The 21,223-nt window shown below is 40.1% G+C and overlaps 1 protein-coding gene across 1 annotated transcript in view; it reads left to right on the top strand.

Annotated features, from left to right (window-relative positions):
* CNTNAP5 (contactin associated protein family member 5) overlaps positions 1-21,223 on the top strand; it is a 283,868-nt gene that overhangs the window by 243,244 nt on the left and 19,401 nt on the right. The window contains exons 20-21 of the mRNA XM_042041551.1: positions 14,600-14,730; positions 16,186-16,270. Coding sequence (XP_041897485.1) covers positions 14,600-14,730; positions 16,186-16,270 — 216 coding nt within the window. The remainder of the gene's footprint in view (positions 1-14,599; positions 14,731-16,185; positions 16,271-21,223) is intronic.

The following is a 21,223-nucleotide window of genomic DNA, read 5'->3' on the forward strand; positions in this document are numbered from 1 at the left end:
TTTTGCACTGATTTAAGTTCATTTCTGTGTCTGCAACTTTATCAACTTCATGGTGTTCAGTTCGTGAAAATGGCCATTACTCTTGTTTATGTCCCTTTATTTGGCATTCAGTGCTACACTTGCCTAGTCAGTCTTTGAGTAATCATGCTGTTGGGGCTTAAAATGTGCTTTGACTTCCATTTGGCAGGACTGTACAATAGTAATTCCTTGCTATTTATTCCACACTGAGATCCATTAGGCCACCAAGATAAGGGAATGAGAAATACTATGTATGTACAAGAGCATTTGGTGCACAAATATATTTATAATTCTATCTTTTGCATTCTGTCTTGGCACATGTACTGCTCCTCACTGGACTGTTTCAATGGAATATGGCTAGTATGTCTGAATATTAAAGCTAGAATATGTCCAAGTTTTCTAGGTTTACTCACCAAAACATGAAGTGTAAATCCATTTCCTTTTTGAAGATACTTGACATGGGTACTTTTTGAAAATCTGTTAAGATTTTAGGGGCATAGACCCTTTGTCTTCTCAGTAAAACTCTTGCTCCTCAGTCCTTGCAGTCCTTTCAGAAAACTCACTCCAGACAAACATCATCTTAGACAAATGGGGAAATTTGAATTTTTCAAGAGTTATCAGGCACTGGAGCATTGGAAATGATGAGTAAGAGTATTGGTGAGTCAGTTGCCTGTGGCAAACAATAGAAAGTTAATGTCACATGGTTGAATATGTAGATTTGACTGAATGACCCAGACCACTCTGAAGCCTTGAAAATTCCAGAATAACTAAGCTTTCAAGTACTGTCAAATAAAGCCATAGAAGATTTGAAAAAAAAAAAAAGGTTTTATTCTCAATATGGAGTTTGCAGTAGTTTATCTCTTGGCTTTGTCATGTGGATAGCATTGGGGCTGGCATCCCTGGGAGGGGCAACTGGAATAATAACTGCCTGAGCCAATCTATATCAAGCGAAGCTGCAGCAGGGAGGTGGGACTACTGAGGTGACCCTCACCCTCTCCTGTCCAGTCCCAGATTTCCATCTCTAATGTGCTCTTGTAGACCAGTGTTTATGATTTTTGGATGTATGAATATTCTAGTGTGTAGTTCCAGGGTGATGGAGGTTAGCCCCTGCTGAGGTAAAACCTTGGAATCTGCTTCTCAGTTTCACTCAGGTCTTTTGATGCCACTCAGGCAATTGGAAATAGCCCTAAAGTTAATGACAATGCAATATCCATTTAAATCACCTTTACTGCTGCCACAGTAATCTAAAATGACCTTAGAAACGTAAGTCAATTGACTTTTATTGATAGAATACACTATAAGCAAGCTATAATTGTGGAGCTCTAGAAGGGGGTCTCTAATAGTGCTTGGGAAAGGGGTTGGGATCAAGACATCAGGATGTCTTGTAGCAGCTCAGCAGGAGCAGAGCTCATGAAAATGAAAATGACCTTTCATTTTGTCAGCTGCAGCATCTGCAGATTTCAGCTTTGGCTTAGGTGGAGACAGGCGCTCTCAGTACCTGTAGAAATTAGGTGGTGCAGGTCTCAGCACAGTCAGGCAGTACAAACAATGGTGCTTTTCTCAGACCTGCACCTCTTTTTATTCACTTGTAATAAGGTGGTAACAGTTGTTTAGAGGGTTGGTGAGATGTCAGGTTCCAAAATTCTGGACTATAAAGTGTAGCACTATATGCAAAGAATGATTAAGATAACTAGCTGACCTTTGTTAACTCCTGAAAGTCTCCTTCAGGATTACTCAGTGCATGCTTCTGTGACATTTTTTCAAGACAGTCATTTCAGTCATGTATATTCTCTGCCTTTTGTCCCAAATGGAATAATTCGTTAAATTTCATGTCCTTTTACTTTTTAGTCTTGTTGGAATTGAAATTATTCCAATGAAAATAATGTTCAGATACGTTACTCTTTCTTCCTCCAAGAGGTTTATGCTTGCCATAAAGTTACTGGACTATGAATATCAATGTCCTTTGTAGCATTAGAAGTGCGTGTGATTCCTTCTCTGTTATTGGCTCACTTTCAAGGAATCTTGCTGAGTTTGACAGTGTGTAGTAGGACATAACCAGGTCCCTGCTGGATAACTGATTGGTTAAATAAAGGTTAGGCTCCTGGAGAAATGGGAATGGACTTTCTCACTTAGGAGGTGAGCAGTAATACTCTTTACCATAATCCCAAGTCCCTTTCCACTTGTTAAAAAACTGTATTGGAACAGTCTACGTATAATTAAGTATTTCACCTTTTGTAACTATTTTTGAAGCTACTGCTCACGTATTCAGTTATTCCTCTTTTCTATTATCCACAAAATAAGTAGGCAAATTGCTAGTTAATAAAAGTGACAATGAGAAGAATGTTTCTCCTACTTCTGATTTCACATGTTAAATATTTGACATTAGAGAAGTGAAACTGTTTGCAAGGATTATTCATAGTTAGAGTATACTAAAAGGGCTTATATAAAAGTGAATTTGTATGGGCACCTATGGTCTAATTCAGTCAGGTGTGAATATTACCTAAAATCAATTGATTTCAGTAAATTTATATCTATATAATACTTCTAGAAGCAGTTCCCACCTGTAGAACGTATCCATACCACAGAGTTTGTTCTTACCTCTGATCAATGGGCTCATGTCCTGGCAGTTTGCAGGTAAGGTTTCAAAAGCTGGTGGTTTTAAAGATGGCTTAGGGATTCTTTCCTCCATTAGTTAATACTGATACCTTGAAATCATACATATGATTTGAAAATGGTATGCATATAAGAGCATGTTCCTTTCCTCTCCAGTCTTTCTTGGATTTTTAAATTACAGCTACAAATGTATGTGTATGTATTGTACATAGATGGGTGTGTGTATATATACATATACACACACACATACATAGATGGGTATGTATGTAAAGCTCATGTAGTCCCATTGGTCCCACATCCAAGAAATTAGCAGTACTTTAATGATTGGCATTTTTAATATCTCTTTCTGTAGAAAAATTATAGTGCCTGTTACTAAGCTACAGAAAATGGGTAAACATCTCTAATTAGTCTTCTCAGTGTGTCAATCCACAGAAATTATCCACATCATGTGAAGATACTACCAAGAAAAGAGTATTTTTTTCTTTCCCAGGCTTGCTCTTCACTGTACATTTTTGCAATTACACGATTTCACAGTTACCAGTACCTTTATAATATTATCTGTGCCTTGTTCCCTAAAGATAATAAATGATGGGAGAGAAAAATGTTAAAAGAAAGAATGTAGAAATAAACTTTGCTTCTCCTTTCTTCATGTTTCCTACCCCCCTGCAAGTAATCAAATGTGATATGAATATGATGAAATATATTGTCTAGAAAATGTTTTCACAAGTCTTTGATTCTCAGTTTTGTTGGCTTTCTCCATGGAAACAATATGATTCCTAATCTAGAAAAAAAGCAGGTAGCTAGCATCAAAGAAGAGAGATAGAATCTCAAACTATGCTAGAGTGATTGAAAAATTATCTGTATTTATTATCTAATCTCATAAGAAATTAAACCTTTTGAGTCCTTCTTTTCTATTTCCACCTTTCCAGCATCTATTGCCATCACACTGACATTTGCTCTCCATTTCTTTTGGAAAGCAAGACTCTGACTTTGAAGAGGAAAGATTAAAGACAAGGAAAAAGGCACAGTTAAAAACAGCAGTACAAATAAAAACAGCATGAGTAATTCTTAGGTCTCTGATACTCAGCATACAGTAGCAGGACTTATATCAGCTCCACTTCCCTGGCCTATAAAGTCTTAAAATCAGCTGACATTTGAAGTGAATAGGAAAAGAAATCAAAATGTGTAACAAAGGTAAGCTGAGTTAACACTCTAAAAAAAAAAGTAAATATTAGTGAGAAGCTACTGATTCATTTTTTCTTATAAACTCATAATCACCTGTAATCTCCTCCTGTCTCTAAATCAGAAACAGCCTTTCTATTGAAAGCATGTAAATTCTCCATTGTTTTTGCCTTCAAGTCTGTTGAGCTGCATCTCCAACAACCAAAGCTTTTCTTACTCAGTGGAAAAGAGATGAAAAAAATCCAGTTCAGTCTTTGAGGCATCCTATTTACACTGAATACTCTGAAGTTTAATGGGTCAAAACTAAAATAGGAGAAATAGGACTTGGGTGGATTTGGGGGATGACTCTTCTGGTTCTTTTTCCTTGCTCCCTTGTGGGTCTTAGTTTTGGGACATTAGCTAACTGCTGCAGAAAGACCCTCTTGACTACACTGTTGCTCATGTAGTTCCCCTTGGAGAGCACCTTGTGCCTTACAGACTTGCAGCAGGCACTGAACAATCTGCACAATTTATGTGACCGAAATGAGAAATGGTGACAAAGTTCAGGTACAGCTGCTTTTAACAGAGCAGGAGCAGGAAAGAAAGGCACATTGGGAAGTATGGGAGACAGCTTTGTGGAGGAGACAAGCAACTGAGTGACTGAGGATTGTTCCCAGTCTAGCTCTGGTTCACAGCCATTATATGGCAGATAGCATAGAAGTCTTCTAAATGTAATGTCAAGCAATTGTTGCAGTTGGCCCCTGAAATCTTATGTTGTTCACTGAGTGAGGGGCCAGAGACAGTTTGGTCAGTAATGATGAATGTAAAAGAAATTTTCCGCAGTTGCCTTAAATGGGAAGCTGGCTTTGGTACCATGAGTAGGCAGGGCTGGGGTGGCAGGAGATCTATCAGCTTATTTATCTAAAGAGAGAAACTTCCGTGGTTAGAAATCACACTGGTCACTAAGATGTTCCCCTGCTGTAAGCACACTTCACAGAAAATAGGAATGCTGACTAGTGTTTTCACTTCAAATCCAGCACTAAAAAGTCTTTGAGGAAAGAGGTGGACTAGGCACCCAAACGCAATTTTATTTTATGTTTTTGTTAGCATATGGCACTTTAAATTTTTAAGTGTGCAAAACTAACTTGAAAGAAGAAGCTGCCACAACATTCAGCCAAGGACTCTGGCAGATCTCTATCTCTGCTTTCCAAGTGGAGAGAACTGAAAGATCTGTCTCATTTGCTGAATTCATGGACATGTTTGTACTCATGAAGATTATTTTGCCATACTGGAGGGTCAAGAGATGTTCTGAAGATCCACAAGGGAAAACAAGGGAACTGTAATTGGATTACGTAGAGCAGGAAGGGTTGAACAGGCAGTTAATAATTGATCTGTGCTCTGGCTATATACAGACTGACTTTGAACTTACTGCTCTCTGGCATAAAACTCCAGACCACTGTCTGCAGATAATCAGCTGGGAAGGAGACCTGTGTTCCCATTTGCTTATAGGAGGTGCTTTATCTCCTAGAAGACTTGAGTTCCTAGCTCACATTTTGCAGCTGATAAGTCATTTTTATTGTTGGATTTCTCTGGAACTGTCCTGAAAGGAATGAGAGGAAGGACAGAGCATCCTGTTTTGAATAGATGCTGCATATATATATTTGCTCTTCAGTAACTCTGAAAGAAGGGTATTTCAGAACTCCTTTTATTGAAAGCTTTAGCCTTGAAAATTGATAGTAATTTTTCAGTTATTTTTAACTTGAGATTATCTGTGTTGTGGACAGACTGAGCAGTGTAGTGAAAACTGTAGTCCAGCAGAACCATTGTTTAAGTGCTGCCTTGGAGCACTGTAGCTGTTTGTACACAACAGAGAGCCCCATACTTGGGAGACTGAGTCTGGGTCCAAGTAAATCTCCTCCTCTATCTTGTATGTAGTATCCCTATTAACTTGTTAATTTTTCCCATAGCATATCATGTCTGCATCATGAAAAGGTGACTTCTTCCTTCTTGCCTTTCTTAGTGAAATTGGGTGTTTATGTGTTAGTCTTTACAAGTGAGAGTGGCCTTCGGGAGCTGCAGGGGGAAAAGTCTGGAGCAAGGTAGATGTAAGCTTGGTGAAAGAGGATCAGATCAGAGGATGGACATTAAGCGAACTGGGCACACATAAATCCATGGGCTCTGGTAGGATGCACCCACAGGTGATGACAGAACTGGAAGATGTCATTGCAAGGCCACTCAAAAGGCAGTGGCCACAAACAAAAATGATGAGGTTTCATCTGAATATGAGAAAGAGAAAACTCTTTTTAGTGTGAAGGTGACTGAGCACTGGCACATCTTGCCTAGAGAATTGTAGAGTCTCCATCCTTGGAGGTATTCAGAAGCCATCTGGACATGGCCCTGGGCAGCTGACTTGAAGGGTCCCTTTAGTGGGACAGGGATGGACAGCATGTCCTCCAGAGATCCCTTACAACTTCAGCCATTCCATGGTTCTTTGAAAAATCACAGAAGTATGCATTTGAAGGTAGATTACTGAAAGCTTATATGTATAAGCATATATTTTACTAGAGAAAAGTCATTACAATGCTATCATTATATGGTTCTTGCAAAAGAATTTTTACTAGGTAAATTTTTTATTCTTCCACTCATTTTCCCCATTAGATGACTTAAGAACATGAGTCAGTTCCTTGTATGCCAGTGGTTGCAGCTAGTTCTAAACTCAAATATCTCCCTTGAAAGGTTGCTGTAATCAGGAGGTCAATGACTAAAGGATCCAACTTCTCCATTTGCAGAGAGTGGCACAACCCACATGACAGGCAATCCTTAGATGGGCTTACTGGTTAGAGGAGCAGAACATTTCTCAGAGATTGGTGACCAGCCAGGCAGTTTCTCTAGAGCTCAACACAAACGAGCATCATTAACCTTAGAAAGCCATTAATCCACAAAGTTCGGTGCTGCCTTTATTATGAGTTAAGAATGACAAGGAGGTTTTAGAAGAAGCATATGATTACTTCTCACTAGTTTTGTCTAAAAGATTATTGCTCACTCTCCTGCTCAGGCATCATGTAGTGCTCAAATTGCTTCTTTTTTTCCTGTTCATACCATCTTTTTCTTTGTTCTCGTTGCTGAAGGTCAGCATGAAACAAGTCCTCACTTGAACAGGCATCTGTACTGCCAAAATGGAAAGAAGAATGGTTAAAGGATATTAGGAAAAATGGAAACTGTGAGGCAGATCCTCGGTGAGGGCAGGCTGGGATGACTTTCTCAGGGTATCACAACAGATCTCAGTCTTTTTTACCAAGAGCTGTTCACACAGCATTAATGATGTTGCATAATTTGCAAAGCCAGGTTGAACTTTTGGAATAAAAGTCATAGGATGATACTTTATATTTCATTCACTGGGTAAAGAATAAAAACTCTTCCTGCCAGCCTGGCTGCTCTGCTATTCTTAAGTAAAAAGTACAGAGGGAGATGGAAGCCTGGCAAGATTCTTCTTCTTACAAAGGTGAGTAAACCATAGGGCCTACTGAATGAGTGTGAGACTGTCAGCGTCCAGTGTGTGTTTAAAGACAGAAAGGGAGATTTGAGCACAGATGTGAACATTTGGTCCAATAGTATCACACAGAGGCTTCATATCATGAAGTTCAACAAGGCTAAGTGCAAGGTCCTGAATATGATTGTGGGCAGTCCCAAGCACACATATAGGCTGGATGTAGAATGGATTGAGACCAGCCCTGAGGAAAAAACTTGAGAGCACTGGTTAATGAGAAGCTCATCATGACCTGGCAACGTGATCTCACAATCTAGAAAGCCAACTGTATCGAAAGCAGCGTGGCCAGCAGGTCGAGGGAGGTGATTCTCCCCCTCTACTCCACTGTTGTGAGATCCCACCCAGAGCATTCAAACGGCTCTGGGGTCCCATCATGAGAAGGATGTGGACCTGTTGAAGCAAGTCTGGAGGAGGGCTACAAAAATGATCAGATGGCTGAAGCACCCTTCCAGTGAAGACAGGCTGAGAGAGTTGGGGTTCAGCCTGGAGAAGAGAAGGCTCTGAGGAGAATTAGAGCCCTTCCAGTACTTAGAGGGGGGCTACAACAAAGCTGGAGAGGGACATGTTACACAGGTATGATGGGGCAAGGGGGGAAGGCTTCAAACTGAAAGAGGGTATGTTTAGATTTGATGTTAGAAAGAAATTCATTATAAGGGTGCTGAGGCAGTGGAATGGGTTGCCCAGACAAGTTTTGGATACCCATCTCTAGAAGTGTTCAAGACCAGGTTGGGTAGGACTTTGAGCAACGTGGTCTAGTGGAAGGTGTCTGTTCCCATGTCCATTTCCATGGCAGGGAAGTTGGAACCAGGTAAGGTTTAGGGTCCTTTCCAACCGGAACCATTCTGTGATTCTGTGATAGCCTTTGTTAATGAAGGGTCTTAAAGTGAAAGTGTTTTAAAATTTCGAAGAATATGTAGAAAAGGTATGGTTTAAAATTTACCAGAGAACAAATCTCACTGCCAGAAAGCAGGTGCTTTCAGGGAGATTTAACTATAACTGAAACCCTCAGTTCTCACCTTCATCTTTACATTCAATCACCTTCAGGGAATAAAGATAGTTAATGTTGCATCACTTTGTAAAAGAAACAGTAAACACTTCCTTCACCTAAAAGAAATATCTAGGAATGTGGAGATAATGATAGTGACTAGTAGTGTGTTTTTTAAATTGCTCCTCCCTCAGAGATTTCTTGTCATTTTTCAGTGAATGAACATTCATGTATTTTACCAAGGGTAAACCATGGCATAAAGAAGGAAGACGATTGGTCAGCAGCCATCAAGCTGGTAGATACCAAATTGTGGCAGTGCTCTGTCCTCCAGGGTACATAAAAGCACCACTGTGTATGCTTACCCATGAGCTGAGCTGGAGAGACAGTGTTCAGGATTTTCCCACATCCATGGGTTAGCCCAATTCCCATTTTAGACCCAGCCACATCACCATGTACACGAGCTGTTTTGTTCAGATAAGTGGTCCCCTTAAAATAACTGGAATAAGCTCTGTGTTTAGGCCACTCAGTGTGTGCAAGATGAGCTCTGACTGTGATGCTCTGGGTAATTTTTTAGATTTGCTGTATTTTCTACCTTTGGAGCAAGAAGCATCTGCCCATTCCTTGTTAATTGCTGGTCAGTCTGTGTTCAGCCAACTGGCGGCTGGTGGGAATGAGATGTCTGTGAAGGTTAAACACATTTCTCAGTCACGTAAGGGAACCAGCTACATTTATTGATGTTTAAGTGACAATCTCAATCTGGGTCCAGCTGTCTAGCAGGATTGTAAAATTAGCTGAGGTCATGGGCCTCCAGATAGGCTCCTTTTGGTGTGTGGGGCTTTTTCTAAGTTGAAGAAGTGCAATGCGAAGAGAAAGTGTTGTTTTTCTTTTTTTTTTTTTTTTTAATATAAGATGGTCTGAATATGATCCTTAAGTCTTGAATGTCTCAAGCATTGAGTGAGAGGCATTCAAATAACCTCCTGGGTTTTTTTATTACTGAAAGAGACTGCAAAAAATTAAGTGGTGTATTTTTCTTTTAAACCCTATGAAACGGTATTGTCTAAGTGAGTGCAATAGCTGAGTAGTGATATCAGCAAGTATGTTCAACAGTTTTTCTTCTTTGTTTTTTCCATGCAAAACAAATAGGAAGAGTCACCTCCTAAAAAAGTGCAACTACTTGCTTAGTTAAACATCACTGGACACTGAAGAGGTGGGCTCTGTTCTTAAAATCACCAGCAGCACTTCAAATGGAGAGTAAATTTGCTGAGTAAATATCCCTGGGGAGAAGCTGCTAATTAAGGAACATGTTTCTAAGCCAGCTGTTCCTAACTGAGAAAACAGTGGTTCATTTTTAAATATCTAGGCTATGAAGAGGGACACTGCCACGCTGAAACTGTGCAAGTTCCCAGAGATATATTTTGTGGTAGAGAGGACGGAAAAGTGCCATGTGCTGTTCTGCAATCAGAAGTGAACAAACATTTACACCTTATGGACTGCAAATGGCTTTCGAGCTAAATACTTTAAATTTTAATTTTTTTTCATCATAGCAACATCAGTAGCCTCACTAATACATTCCACCCTTTGTTTAATTTGTGCTTTCCTTAATTATTTTATTTTTCAGCTGTAGCTTGGCTGAGTCTGGAGAGTGCGTGTGGTGGTGTAGTTAAAGTCTAGCAGCCCAACAAGGGTGGCTGCGAGTTTGAGACAGCTGTAAGAAGTTCTGTTGGTCCTAAACGCTTTCCTCTGGGTGACACTGAGGCAACAAGACATGCAGGGGTAGTCCAATGCCCTTTTATCTAATGCAGTGTTTCACTATTTTGTACATACACATTTTCCCCAAATCAGAGTTTCAGCTGCCCTGGTTTAAATGTGTTAATGAAGTTACACGATGGTGATAAATTTGTACATTTTAAATGTGCCACCCACACATGCTCCTGAATTAACCTCAGCTTCTCTGAGCAGAGCAAGATGTCTTTCCAGCTGCTCCAGCCAGTTTAAGTCATTAAGAAGTGCTGTTGAAGTTGGCGAGAGTTGTTGGGTTCAATTTGGGGTCGTTTAAAACCAGTTTCCCTAAATAAAGGTCCTGCAGAGAAGTCTCAGACTCCAACGGATGCCATTCCCTTCCTTGCTCTTTGGTCCTTTGGACTAAATGACACAAGACCTGTGGTCCTGGTGACATGTGTGACAAGAATTTTACTTAAGAATGATGGATTTACAGACCAAATTCTTGGTATCCATTTCTCTTTTCTGCAAAGCTGCTTTAATCCTTTTGCCAAATACCTAGCTGTGGGTGAGGTCTTTCAAACAAGGGAGTCTTTTCCTGAGCTGGAACATTCTGTATAACGTTTTCCCTTTTCTAGATGATGATTTAAAAATTACTATTTGATTTTCAACACAAGCTTTGACAGTCCAGAATTGATGTAAATTTGGTGGGCATAGGCCACAAAGCCAACAGATTGTTTCTGACATTCCACTCAGGCACTGCTGTAGACACAGAGCAAAGAAAGGCAGCTTTCTGTTGATGTGTTCAGTCAGCACAGGTTTGGGACATAGAATATATAACACCATGACCAAGGTATTTCTTCACACTGTGCAGTGCGGGAATATGTTTTTGTTCTTCAGACTGAAGACTTTGAAATCTCTAACCAGTTTTATATCCTTATTACCAGTAGTCTTGAGAGCTGCTACAGCAGCTTATCCCTCAGACAAAAGAAGCAGTTTGAAGGCCCCATGCTATTCCTGTAGCTGCCTGGAGGTTGGTTATGCTGACACTGATCATTAGTGTTCTTCTAGCAAGTACTAGTGCTGGCCTCCATCATCATCGAAAGAGTGTCCTGGGAGTGTTTTGTTTCAGAAAAGCCACCTCTGACTTAGTCACCAGCATGGAATGGCATAAATACTGCCCTTTGGTCTCTGTTTCCCAGGACTTCCCCCTGCACAAGGGAACCCCCAGGAATCCTATTCAAATGGCTCTTAGCTGTTTGATATCATCAGGCAGATGTCATTCAGCCCTACAATTGTGGATTTTAGTATTGCAGGTTGCAGACTGAAGACCACAGTGATGTGCAGGAAGCCAGCTTTGACACTGGCAGTGGTCTCATCCCAGCAGCATGGCAGCCCACATGGAATCATTTCTTCAGGAAGTGCTGAAAAGAGGCCGTGCTGTGCTCAGTAACTCTGTGGCTAAGCTAAGCTTGCTCCGCTGTCAGGCTGTTCTAGACACAGAATTCAAAGCCGAAGGGGATGGATAACTACAACAATCATGTGTGAATCTACTCTGACCTAATACTGCTGGGGTAATGTGCCCAGTAAAATTTTCCAGCCCAAGGCCAAAATAAAGATATCTTTCTTTTCCTTTCCCTTCCTCATTTATTGACTTAATAGCAATTGTGTCCAGCAATTGGATGTACATTAGAGAAGGAACACGACTGGCTGCACATTGCTTGAGCATTATGACACTCTAGGTGCGCATGCTCAGACATGGAGAGCTGAAAAGAGGATGACAGGCATGAGTACAACAAGACTGACAGAAATTACACTGCTCATGATTAGTGTGAACCCCTATTGTGAGACAAAAATGATGCAAAATAGAGAATAGGGAGAATAGAGCTAGTTTATGCAGTGATTTCCATTTGCAGTTACTGAACTTGGTCTGATGTGATGGAGAAAGTCAGTGGACCAGATAATCAAAATTCAGAGGACAAAATAAAATTCTTAATAATAATCCTAATTAACAATCCATTTACTTTGCTTGTGAAGTAATAAAATGGCAATTTAATCTGCCAAGAAAATTATTCTGTAATCTGAGCACAGAAGTTTTGGTATTGAATGCAAGGCAAAATCAGCTCTCATCTACAATGGTGAAAATTCAAAAACACCTCAAGAGATGAGCCCATGTACTTCTGGTTTATATTAATGCAAATTTGGCCCCAGGCAAAATGCCAGTTTGAATTCAATAGTTTTGAAGAGCAGCTGTCCATAAAAAAAGTTGCCACTGAAACTCAAAGCAATTTGACAAAATAAAATGCTGTTCACTGATCTCTTTACATGATTTAAGGTGAAATTGCACCACTATAGAAAGTAAGATCTGTTCTTAATGGATGCCAAGAGCCTCCTCCATTGTCTCCCAACAAATGGAACAGATGGTTTCTGGTTTAAAATCAGTGCTTTCCTGACAAAGTCAATGGGTAAATCCCTGTTTGCAGCAGCTGAGAGCCTGGATAGACTGCCTGCCATGCTGACTCCCTTTGAACACAGATGTGCTGGTTGCTGTTGTTGATCACCTGCATGCAGTAGTACCAATTATACTTTATATACATGTGTGTTCGTAACATTCAAAAAAAGCAGAGACGCTTTTTTCACATTTACAAACTAAGGCCCTGTTCCATTTTTTGCTTTACATCTCTTTCAAAGGCTCCAGCTAAGAGGCAGCCTATAAAACTCCTGCTGAGACATGATTTTTAGTTTGGACCAGTCTGTTAGACTATCCCATTTTAGTTTCAGCTTATTCTGTGTGGTGATCTTAGCTGTGGTATTCAGGGTCAGTCAAACTTCGCGCTTTTTATCAGCTCTCCCACTGCCCAGAGCAAATCTGAAGAACTTCCTTGCACTTGGACTTCTTTTCTCATGTGTTTCTAAAGTGTTTTTAAGATGTTTACACTGTTAATCCCTGTTGATGCACCTTTTGTTCAGTACCAGATGATGTGATTGTGATTTAGATTTGGACCTTTGAGTGTGACATTCATGGTGACAGACAGCACCTCCTTGCCCTCACTATGCAATGAGAGCTGGGAGATCTGCAGTATGATTTGGGGCAGGTGAATTGGGAACTATAATATCACACTGAATAATGTAGCAGTTTTTACTGACCTTGATCTCTTCACAAATTCCCCTCTAAAGTCCATGACTATGTGTGAGAATGTAAATGCCTTTTATCCCTTTTTTTTTTTTATTTTCACTTTGAAATTTCCCCTGAACCAGCAGACCTCTCAATCAGCTTAAAAGCCTTCATCCTAGTAGTTCATTCTCATTTTCCCTCTTGATTTTGGAAGCTTTTTTCCTATCCTACAAATCCCAGAGAGTGTCAGTGCTCATCTGGGATATACTGAATTTTGTAATACTTTTTTAAAAGTACAGCTCTTAGGAGCAAAACATCCTGGCAAGGGAAAACGAGGGGGAACTATTTTAACTGGGCTAGGGGTCCTATCTTGAAGGACTAGCAACTTCACTGTGAGGTGTGTAGAGGTGGAAAAATTCCTGACGATTTTGAGAACATGGAAAAAATGCAGGACCCTTTCTCAGGGCTGGGGTGCTGTCAGCATTCATTTTCTCTTTGGAAACAGTAAAAGCTTTCTATGGTGCTACAGTTCCATATATTTTGGTTGCTGATGCATAAAAAGAGTTCCAAAATTTCAGATTTTTTTTTTCTCCCTGCTCCTTAATTCTCAGAAAAGTATGATTGAAAGGATTTTGCCAGAATAGATTATTTTCCTTTTAGATTATGCCATATGTACCTCTGTGTGTGTGTGTGTGTATATATATATATATATAGATAGATATTCATTCCCTGTAGTGATTTGTTGAAGGATTAATATTCATACTGGATTCCTTGTTTTCTTGTGCATTTTTATTTGTTATGGTACTGTTAATTATCAGAAGTCACAATGCTTTTTGATAGCAAGATTGAATGAGATGTTTGGCATTCATTTTTATATGAATTACATTAATTCCTTCAAATGTGTTAGAAGTAAAAGTAAAAATACTTCTTTATTGCATATAAATGATAATGCAAGTACAGGCCTTTAACTGTTTGAAATTAAGTTATCCTTCTCCCAGTTGTCACTGTCTTCTGTGTTGTCTGTTCCATCTCGATGAAAAGGAATGATAAAATCCAGCATTATTAGTTTAATAGAGCAGTGCAAGCCCTGCATGCCCTCTGCTGGAAGTGATCCCTCACAGGATGATGTGGATCAGCTTTTGGCAGTGCTCAGTGTCTGACCTGCAGACAGGCACACTCGCCTTTGGTATACTTAGTTACTCATTAAGTTATATGTCTCCATAGCAGTTTGTTAACCCAGAAGGAAGGAAAGCTCCTCCAGTGCATTATTTTCTTCACACTTTTCATTACAGTTTGAACTCTTTCAACCTCCTTCTTGACTTATTAACCTTGTTACTCCATTGCAATAAAAACAAAATGAGTTATTTGTTCCGTAGAGTTGTTGAATGATACCCCATTACTGACACAGGTTTTATACATGCAATTTTGCTCTGCTTTTAAGGAAGTTTACAGGTCCGATACAAGCTGAGTAAGGATGGGCTCCTCATTTTCACCATTGACTCTGGAAATTTTGCCAACCGAGAGCTGCACCATGTGAAGATTAACAGGGAAGGCAGAGAGCTCGTCATCCAGGTATGCCATGGCTTATGCTGAGTGCTAAATTATACTTCAGGCCACAAACCCTGGCACAGGTTGCCCAGAGAAGTTGTGGATTCCCATCTCTGGAAGTGTTCAAGGTCAGGTTGGATGGGGCTCTGAACAACCTGGTCTAGTGGGAGGTGTCCCTGTCCACAGCAAGAGGGTTGGAACGAGATGATCTTTAAGGTTTTTTCCAACCCAAGCCATTGTATTATTCTATGAATTCTGGGAATCAGGCTCCCTGATCTCAGTGCCTGATCACTGGCAGGAGGCAAAGCTTTCACACTGATCCAGCAGCAGAACAGCCCTTTGAGCAAAGCTCCATCTAGATCCTATTCAAAAAGTGCCCATCAATGATGTTTTCCATTGCGGGGTCCTTCCCCTACTTCTGAAAATCTGTGAATTAGAAAACACCTTTGGCTAGAAATTCATCTGGACCACTGAAGTGGTTCCACGGCTTAGGAGTGTCTGTGTGATCTGTAGTCTCCATTGAAACACAGTATGGGTCATGAAAAAGCTGCGAAAGGGAGAAAAAAGCTGAGGAATTTAATTTCAGTGAGGGTATGTTTCCCAAGGGAGATTGTGACCCCAGCTGCCTTATCCTCTCACAGAAAAGGAACAGCTGAGGGAATACAGGGTGCAGTCACCATGTACATGGCAGTGCCCCATCCTAGAAACTAGAAGCAAGCCTTGCTGAGTGTGACAACCTCATGAGAGACAAAACCCCTCATCTGCCTTGCTTCCCTGCATCATCTGTTTTTTCAAGGCAGGGAGAAGAGAACCGTCTTACTGCTCCTTCTGCTTTTCTTCTAAGGCTAATTACAGCAGTTCATACTGCAAAACAGATTGGCTAGATCTGGGCAAAAATCATTTAACAGGGAAGGGTGGCAGAGTCTGTAGAGAGGTTGTGTCTTAAGGAATAGAATGAGAAGACAGAAACATGCAGCGCTGCATTTTTTTTTTCCTCTACAGTTTCCATCTCGGGGTGGTAAACTGCGGTGGGTAGGCCTCATTATCTATGAAAAAGGTTTATGCTAAAAGCCAGGGTTTTCCTCAAGTACCAATCTTCTATTGTCTGCTGCTCTGTGGTTTTCTTCTGTGCAGAACTAATTCTTCACAATACATTTCTAGAGGGGCCTCCTTTGAGTGTATTCTGAAGTGACTAGACATGGATTTTGAGAAGCAGGGGGATTTCAGGGTCAGACATTTTAAGCTTTTCTGCAGGGGAAGTTTCTTCAAAGTCCTTTATATGACTATTCTGGTATACCTTTCAGCTTCTCATGCTAAAATCAAAGCACATTCACTTTGCTATCTTTAGAAACTGAATCACGCTTGGGGGCAGAATTAGCTGATTTGCAGCTGAGAACGTTCCCAGAAGTTTGCGGTACAATGAAATCTAGGGGTGTCCGTGTGCTGTTGTACTGAAGTAATTTTATTGACCTCTTCCAGGTTGATCAAGTTCTCAAACTCAAACACAACTTTTCTGAGATTGATTTTAAGGCCATTAAGTCACTCACCTTGGGCAAGGTCACAGGTAGGTTCTACTAAAAATATTCCTGATTCGTATAGTGCTGGAATTAGCCTGTGCTGCGTGTTGGGTTTCTGATAGAATTGGGGGTTTGTTTGGATGGTTTTGCTGTAAGAGTTGGCCTGAGCATTCCAGTACTCCTATTTATGTATTTCATCAATGCAAAACTTTGGCAGCTTTACTTGTTTGCACCAATAGCAATATTAAGTACTCCTACTTCTCCCTCCAGTGAAGTGATTCATATAGCCTATGTGACTGCACAGGGCAGCATCCCAGCCTAATGATACCATTTTGCTGACTGCAGCTTGCTCCTCTCCAGCCATTTCTGTTTTCTAATGATAAGAACAGCAAAATGAGCCTTCATCCTCTACTTTTTTTTCAATGACTGACATTTTTTTCAGTCTTTTTCCATTTGAATTCTGCAAGGAATATTGCATATAGCACTTAGGCCACAATTCTACAAGTTCTGTACATGGACCTTCTTGATCTGGTAATGGCTTTGAGGAGTACAAAAGCCATTACCAGACCAGGAAAACCCTGCCTGAAATTTGGAAAATAGAACTCCTCTTTTTTTATTGTCAAGTATGTCATATTCCTTTATATAAGGGTCTTGTTCTTTCTCAGAAAGATTCTAAATGCTTCCTTCTTTACAGACATTTCAGTCCTTTGTTCAAATTGGACCTCCATATCAAGCCTGACATCTGTCTCACCATTGCAATTTTATATGTTTCATTATTAGCACACGAGGCCTGTGGGACTGGCAGCTAGACAGAAACTACAGACATCCTCTAGTGTCTGCTAGTGCAGTGTAACTCTGTACAATGACAGTAGTGCATTCTGCATCACGTTTTATTAAGTACATTACCAGCAGGACCTGAGTATCCCCTTAGCTGTATATAATGGTTGGTTTTTTTTCAGAAGCCATCTTCCAAGCTTTGTGGACAGGTTTGGGCACCTGACAGTTTTCAGCCCAATTCAGAGCTAAGCTGAAATTCTCATTTTGTCAACAGTCAGCTGTAGTGCTGAAAATCTGAAAGAACATTACTCATCCTGAGCTCTACCTAGAGCTGCAGCTATAGACACCAAATCAATAAAGCAAGGATTTTCCAACCAAAAGGTTGTTGAAACACCTTCAAAAATGTAGCCAGAAAGCTGACATGGTGCAGTTCAGCATTATGGAGAGAAACTAGATTTAGTCACAAAAATATGATTAACTTCACAAGTGCAAGTTGTTGCAAAGCCAGAAAGCCCAGGTGTATCTCCAAAGGTCAGGCACTCAGTTCTACTGAACACCATCAACTTTTCTCCTTCTTCTATTTCTCTCTTGCGCCAAAGTTTATTGGGATTTTGTTTTAGCAATAGCAGTAGTTCTTATTCTGTAATGGCACTAAAACCTTAAACTTGGCCATGCAGATGGTGAAAGGTATTACTGCTCTACTGGAAATCACACAATGCATCCCAGCAAGTCACTTTAATTCCAGCCTAATCCTAATTCCAGTTTCTTCTTCATATGCTAAGTGAATTTTGATGAACTTTTTCTTTATCAGGATTTAATTTTCCAGGTTTTATCCCATAGCTGTTAGCTATGCTGGGTAGAGTCCTTGAGCCTTCACAAAATCACAGATCTTCCTCAGTCTTCTCCCTCCAGGATAACCAGTCCTAGCTCTGTCAAGCCTCTCTTCATAGGAGAGATGCTCTGATCCCCAAATCATCTTTTCAGCCCTTCACTGAACTCCCTCCAGTAAGTCCATGTTTTTCTCCCACTGGGAAGCTGTCTTTCTCTGCAAAGCTGCTTTCCAGCTGGTCAGCCCCAGCCAGTGCTGGTGGATGGGGTTCTTCCTAACCCAAGTGCAGATCTTTGCATTTCCTTTGTTGAACTTCAGTGTTCTTGTTTTCTCATTCCTCCAGCTTGTCAATGTCCCTCTGACAGGTGACAGAACCATCTGGTCTACCAACCACTTTTCACAATTTTGTATCTTATCCAAACTTACTCGGGTTGCACACTATTCTGTGATGGAAAAAATAAAAACAAACCAGAAATTCCTACTACTACAGTGTTTAGAGTATTGTTTTGTTGTACAAAGAGGAGAGTTGGACAGTGTCATTTTGGGAATGTGAAACTTACATAAATACGTTAACTCATCACGTATACTGTTGTATGGGTAAAATGCTGACTATTGCTTCATTTAATGATGCCTCACCCAGTGAATATGGGTGACTTGAACCAATATCTGACAGGTTCTTCTTTCTCATTGCTCATGACCTCAGCAGAGCATAAACTTCCAGAGGCATGTGATGCTTTGGAGTAGACCTAGACTTCCTGTAGTGTTTATTTTGGATGCCACTGGGATTACACACCTAAAGGCATTCATTAGGAAATTTAAGTGTCCACTGAAAGAGAACCATGTGAAAAATCTTCTGTTCTACATGTCCTACATGTCCATGCTGTAATCTTCTGAAAATCTGTCTCTCTTCTTTCCTGTCACACCACTGCTCATTTGTCTGCTCTAACAGCCTGATCCTGGCTGCCTAATCAGATGATTTTACCACCTTCTTTCTTGATTCCACCATTAATTTTCCTCTGACTGGGAGATCTCAAAGAGGTCTTCCAGCAGGACATCATAAAAGCTTGAAACTTCTTCCTCACCAGACTTTCTTATGATAGCCATTCTAGCACAGCTGGAACTTTTGAAAAGTGCACTTCTATACAATGACCAGTTTTTTTAATAATAGTGTTTCCCCTGTTTCTACTCCCCCCACCCCAGCCCCATTACACTTTTTTTAGGTACTCTAATATTTTTTTTCCTTCTTTTTAAACCGGCTCTATTTTTTCCAATGGCTACCTTACACCCAGCTCCGAATTCTGGGAAAAAGACCCCTCTGTTTAAGGCAGAGGAGTCTCACCTGGAATTCAAAATGTAGGGACACTCACTCTGCCACAGACGACTTGAATGACCTTGGGTAAGCCGTTTATGTGCAGATATAAAGGTAAGCAGGCATTTTATTCCCACTGGAACCAGTCTGAGCTTTACTATCTCCCTTCTCTATCAGTAAAGCATAGATAATGGAACAGCCCTGCATCAGAGGGGCGCTGGGAGGATAAAAGCATTAAAGGCTGTGAGCTCTTCAGATACACAGTAATGGGACCATATAGCTGCCTTAGAAAGATCAATCTAAATATAAGTGTGTCTTTGAAGACAAGGGAGTAAAAGGAGGCATCATGCAAGTTGCCAGCAGACGTCTGTTGAATTCATCCTCACAGTACCCAACAGCAATAGAAAAATATTATTATCCTGGAGTTTGTTGTCATTTTTACTTCACAAATATAGAGTCAGGACACAAAAGGACCTATCCAAAGCTCATCAGTATCAATGGGAGTTTTTCCTTGGACTTTAGTGAGTACTGGATTCAGGCCCCAAGTGGGTCATACAGTTTATGGCAAAGCCTCAGTGAAATCTTAACCAGAGTCCCAGTTCATTTACTTTAAGTGCTCCTTGCAGAGATCGTGCTGCTGTATTTAACCACACGAACATTCTGACCTAACTGTGAGCCTGGCTCTGCTTTGAACAAGGGATTGAACTGCATGACCTTCAGAGGTGTCTTTCAACTTAAATTATTTTCTAATTCTCTGATCTCAGAGACACATTTGCATGTGTTTAGGGGTTGTCTACAAAAAGCTGCTATCCCAGTGGAAAATATAATTTATTTGTTTGGAGGTTTACCTTGATGAATCCTTGAAAACTTCATACTGTGCCCCAATGCATCTAAATTTTTCACCATTATTGTTCCTGGGAAAAAATAATCTCTGATGCAGAGAAGTGAATTTCATTGTCTGTGTATTTGCTTCTGAGCAATTTAATATAGTAGCTTATTAATTTTCTCTTTTATCATTTATTTTCTTTGCCTCTGTTTTGTGAGTTCTTTTACTCAGAGTTTGAATTAAAAGGCAGGAGACAGGGAGTTCATCTTCAGACTTAGATGTTTATTATATCTTATCTATAATACAGCTGCACAGAGTGTGCCTCCAAGTTAACAAGGTGAAAATGGCCATGAGTTCTAACTTCCAAGGCCTTTTAAAGTCCAAATTACCCAATTATGGAATGCTGACTAATTTGTTTTTACTTATAATCCAATAACTAACTATTTGTGATCCGCACTGCGGGTTTTTTTGACACAATACCAGAACACCCAGATTTGTGAAGAAGGAAGGAGAAAAGAAGAACAAATCCACACCCAAAATCCTCCACATTGTTACATATATCCCATAAACCTAATTTTTCTACATCTCTACATATTCCACCCAGTGATACAACTTTTAATTACACAGCAACAACCTCAGTGCTATCACAAAATTTGGGAAGCCTTTCCCAAGGCTTAAGGTCAAATGCAGTGTGCTTCTGAGGATCACTGTCTCTCAGCACTGAAAGACTGAAATTCTCAGAACTCAGGGTTCCAACAGTAGCTGTGTAGGGATACCAGAGTAAAAGGGGAGCACTGAAATGATTGAAGAGGATTTTGAAGAAAAAGGTTGCAAGTATTTCTTTAGAACCTATTAGTGTTGAGCTAATTTATTTGTGCCTTCAAAGTGATCAATTAGCAGACCCTCCCACACTGGTATCATAAAGGATTGTGTATTCTAGCACAGGAACATAATATTTTTTAATCTCTAAAAGCCTGAGCTAAAACACACTCAAGTTTCCACTGAGTCATTCAGCTTTGATATAAAGTGTACGTAAAAGAAAGTGTATCTAGAAAGTAATTTTATTAAAATTATTATGCAGGTGCAGCACAATTCTTATGATTTCTACAATAGCTTTTCTTATTAAAAGTTCTTGAGGAGAAAATAGAATCTGTACACTGAAGAGATCACAGAGCAATTCATCCAAGATTATATAGGGGCAGATGATAATGGGATAATTAAATCACAAGGGATAAGTTGTCATTAACTCTGAAATGCAA

This window comes from Corvus kubaryi, unplaced genomic scaffold, assembly GCF_017639235.1.
Source record: "Corvus kubaryi isolate FWS band 111438036 unplaced genomic scaffold, C.kubaryi_AGA036_p1.0 37396, whole genome shotgun sequence".
In the NCBI taxonomy this organism is placed as follows: domain Eukaryota; kingdom Metazoa; phylum Chordata; class Aves; order Passeriformes; family Corvidae; genus Corvus; species Corvus kubaryi.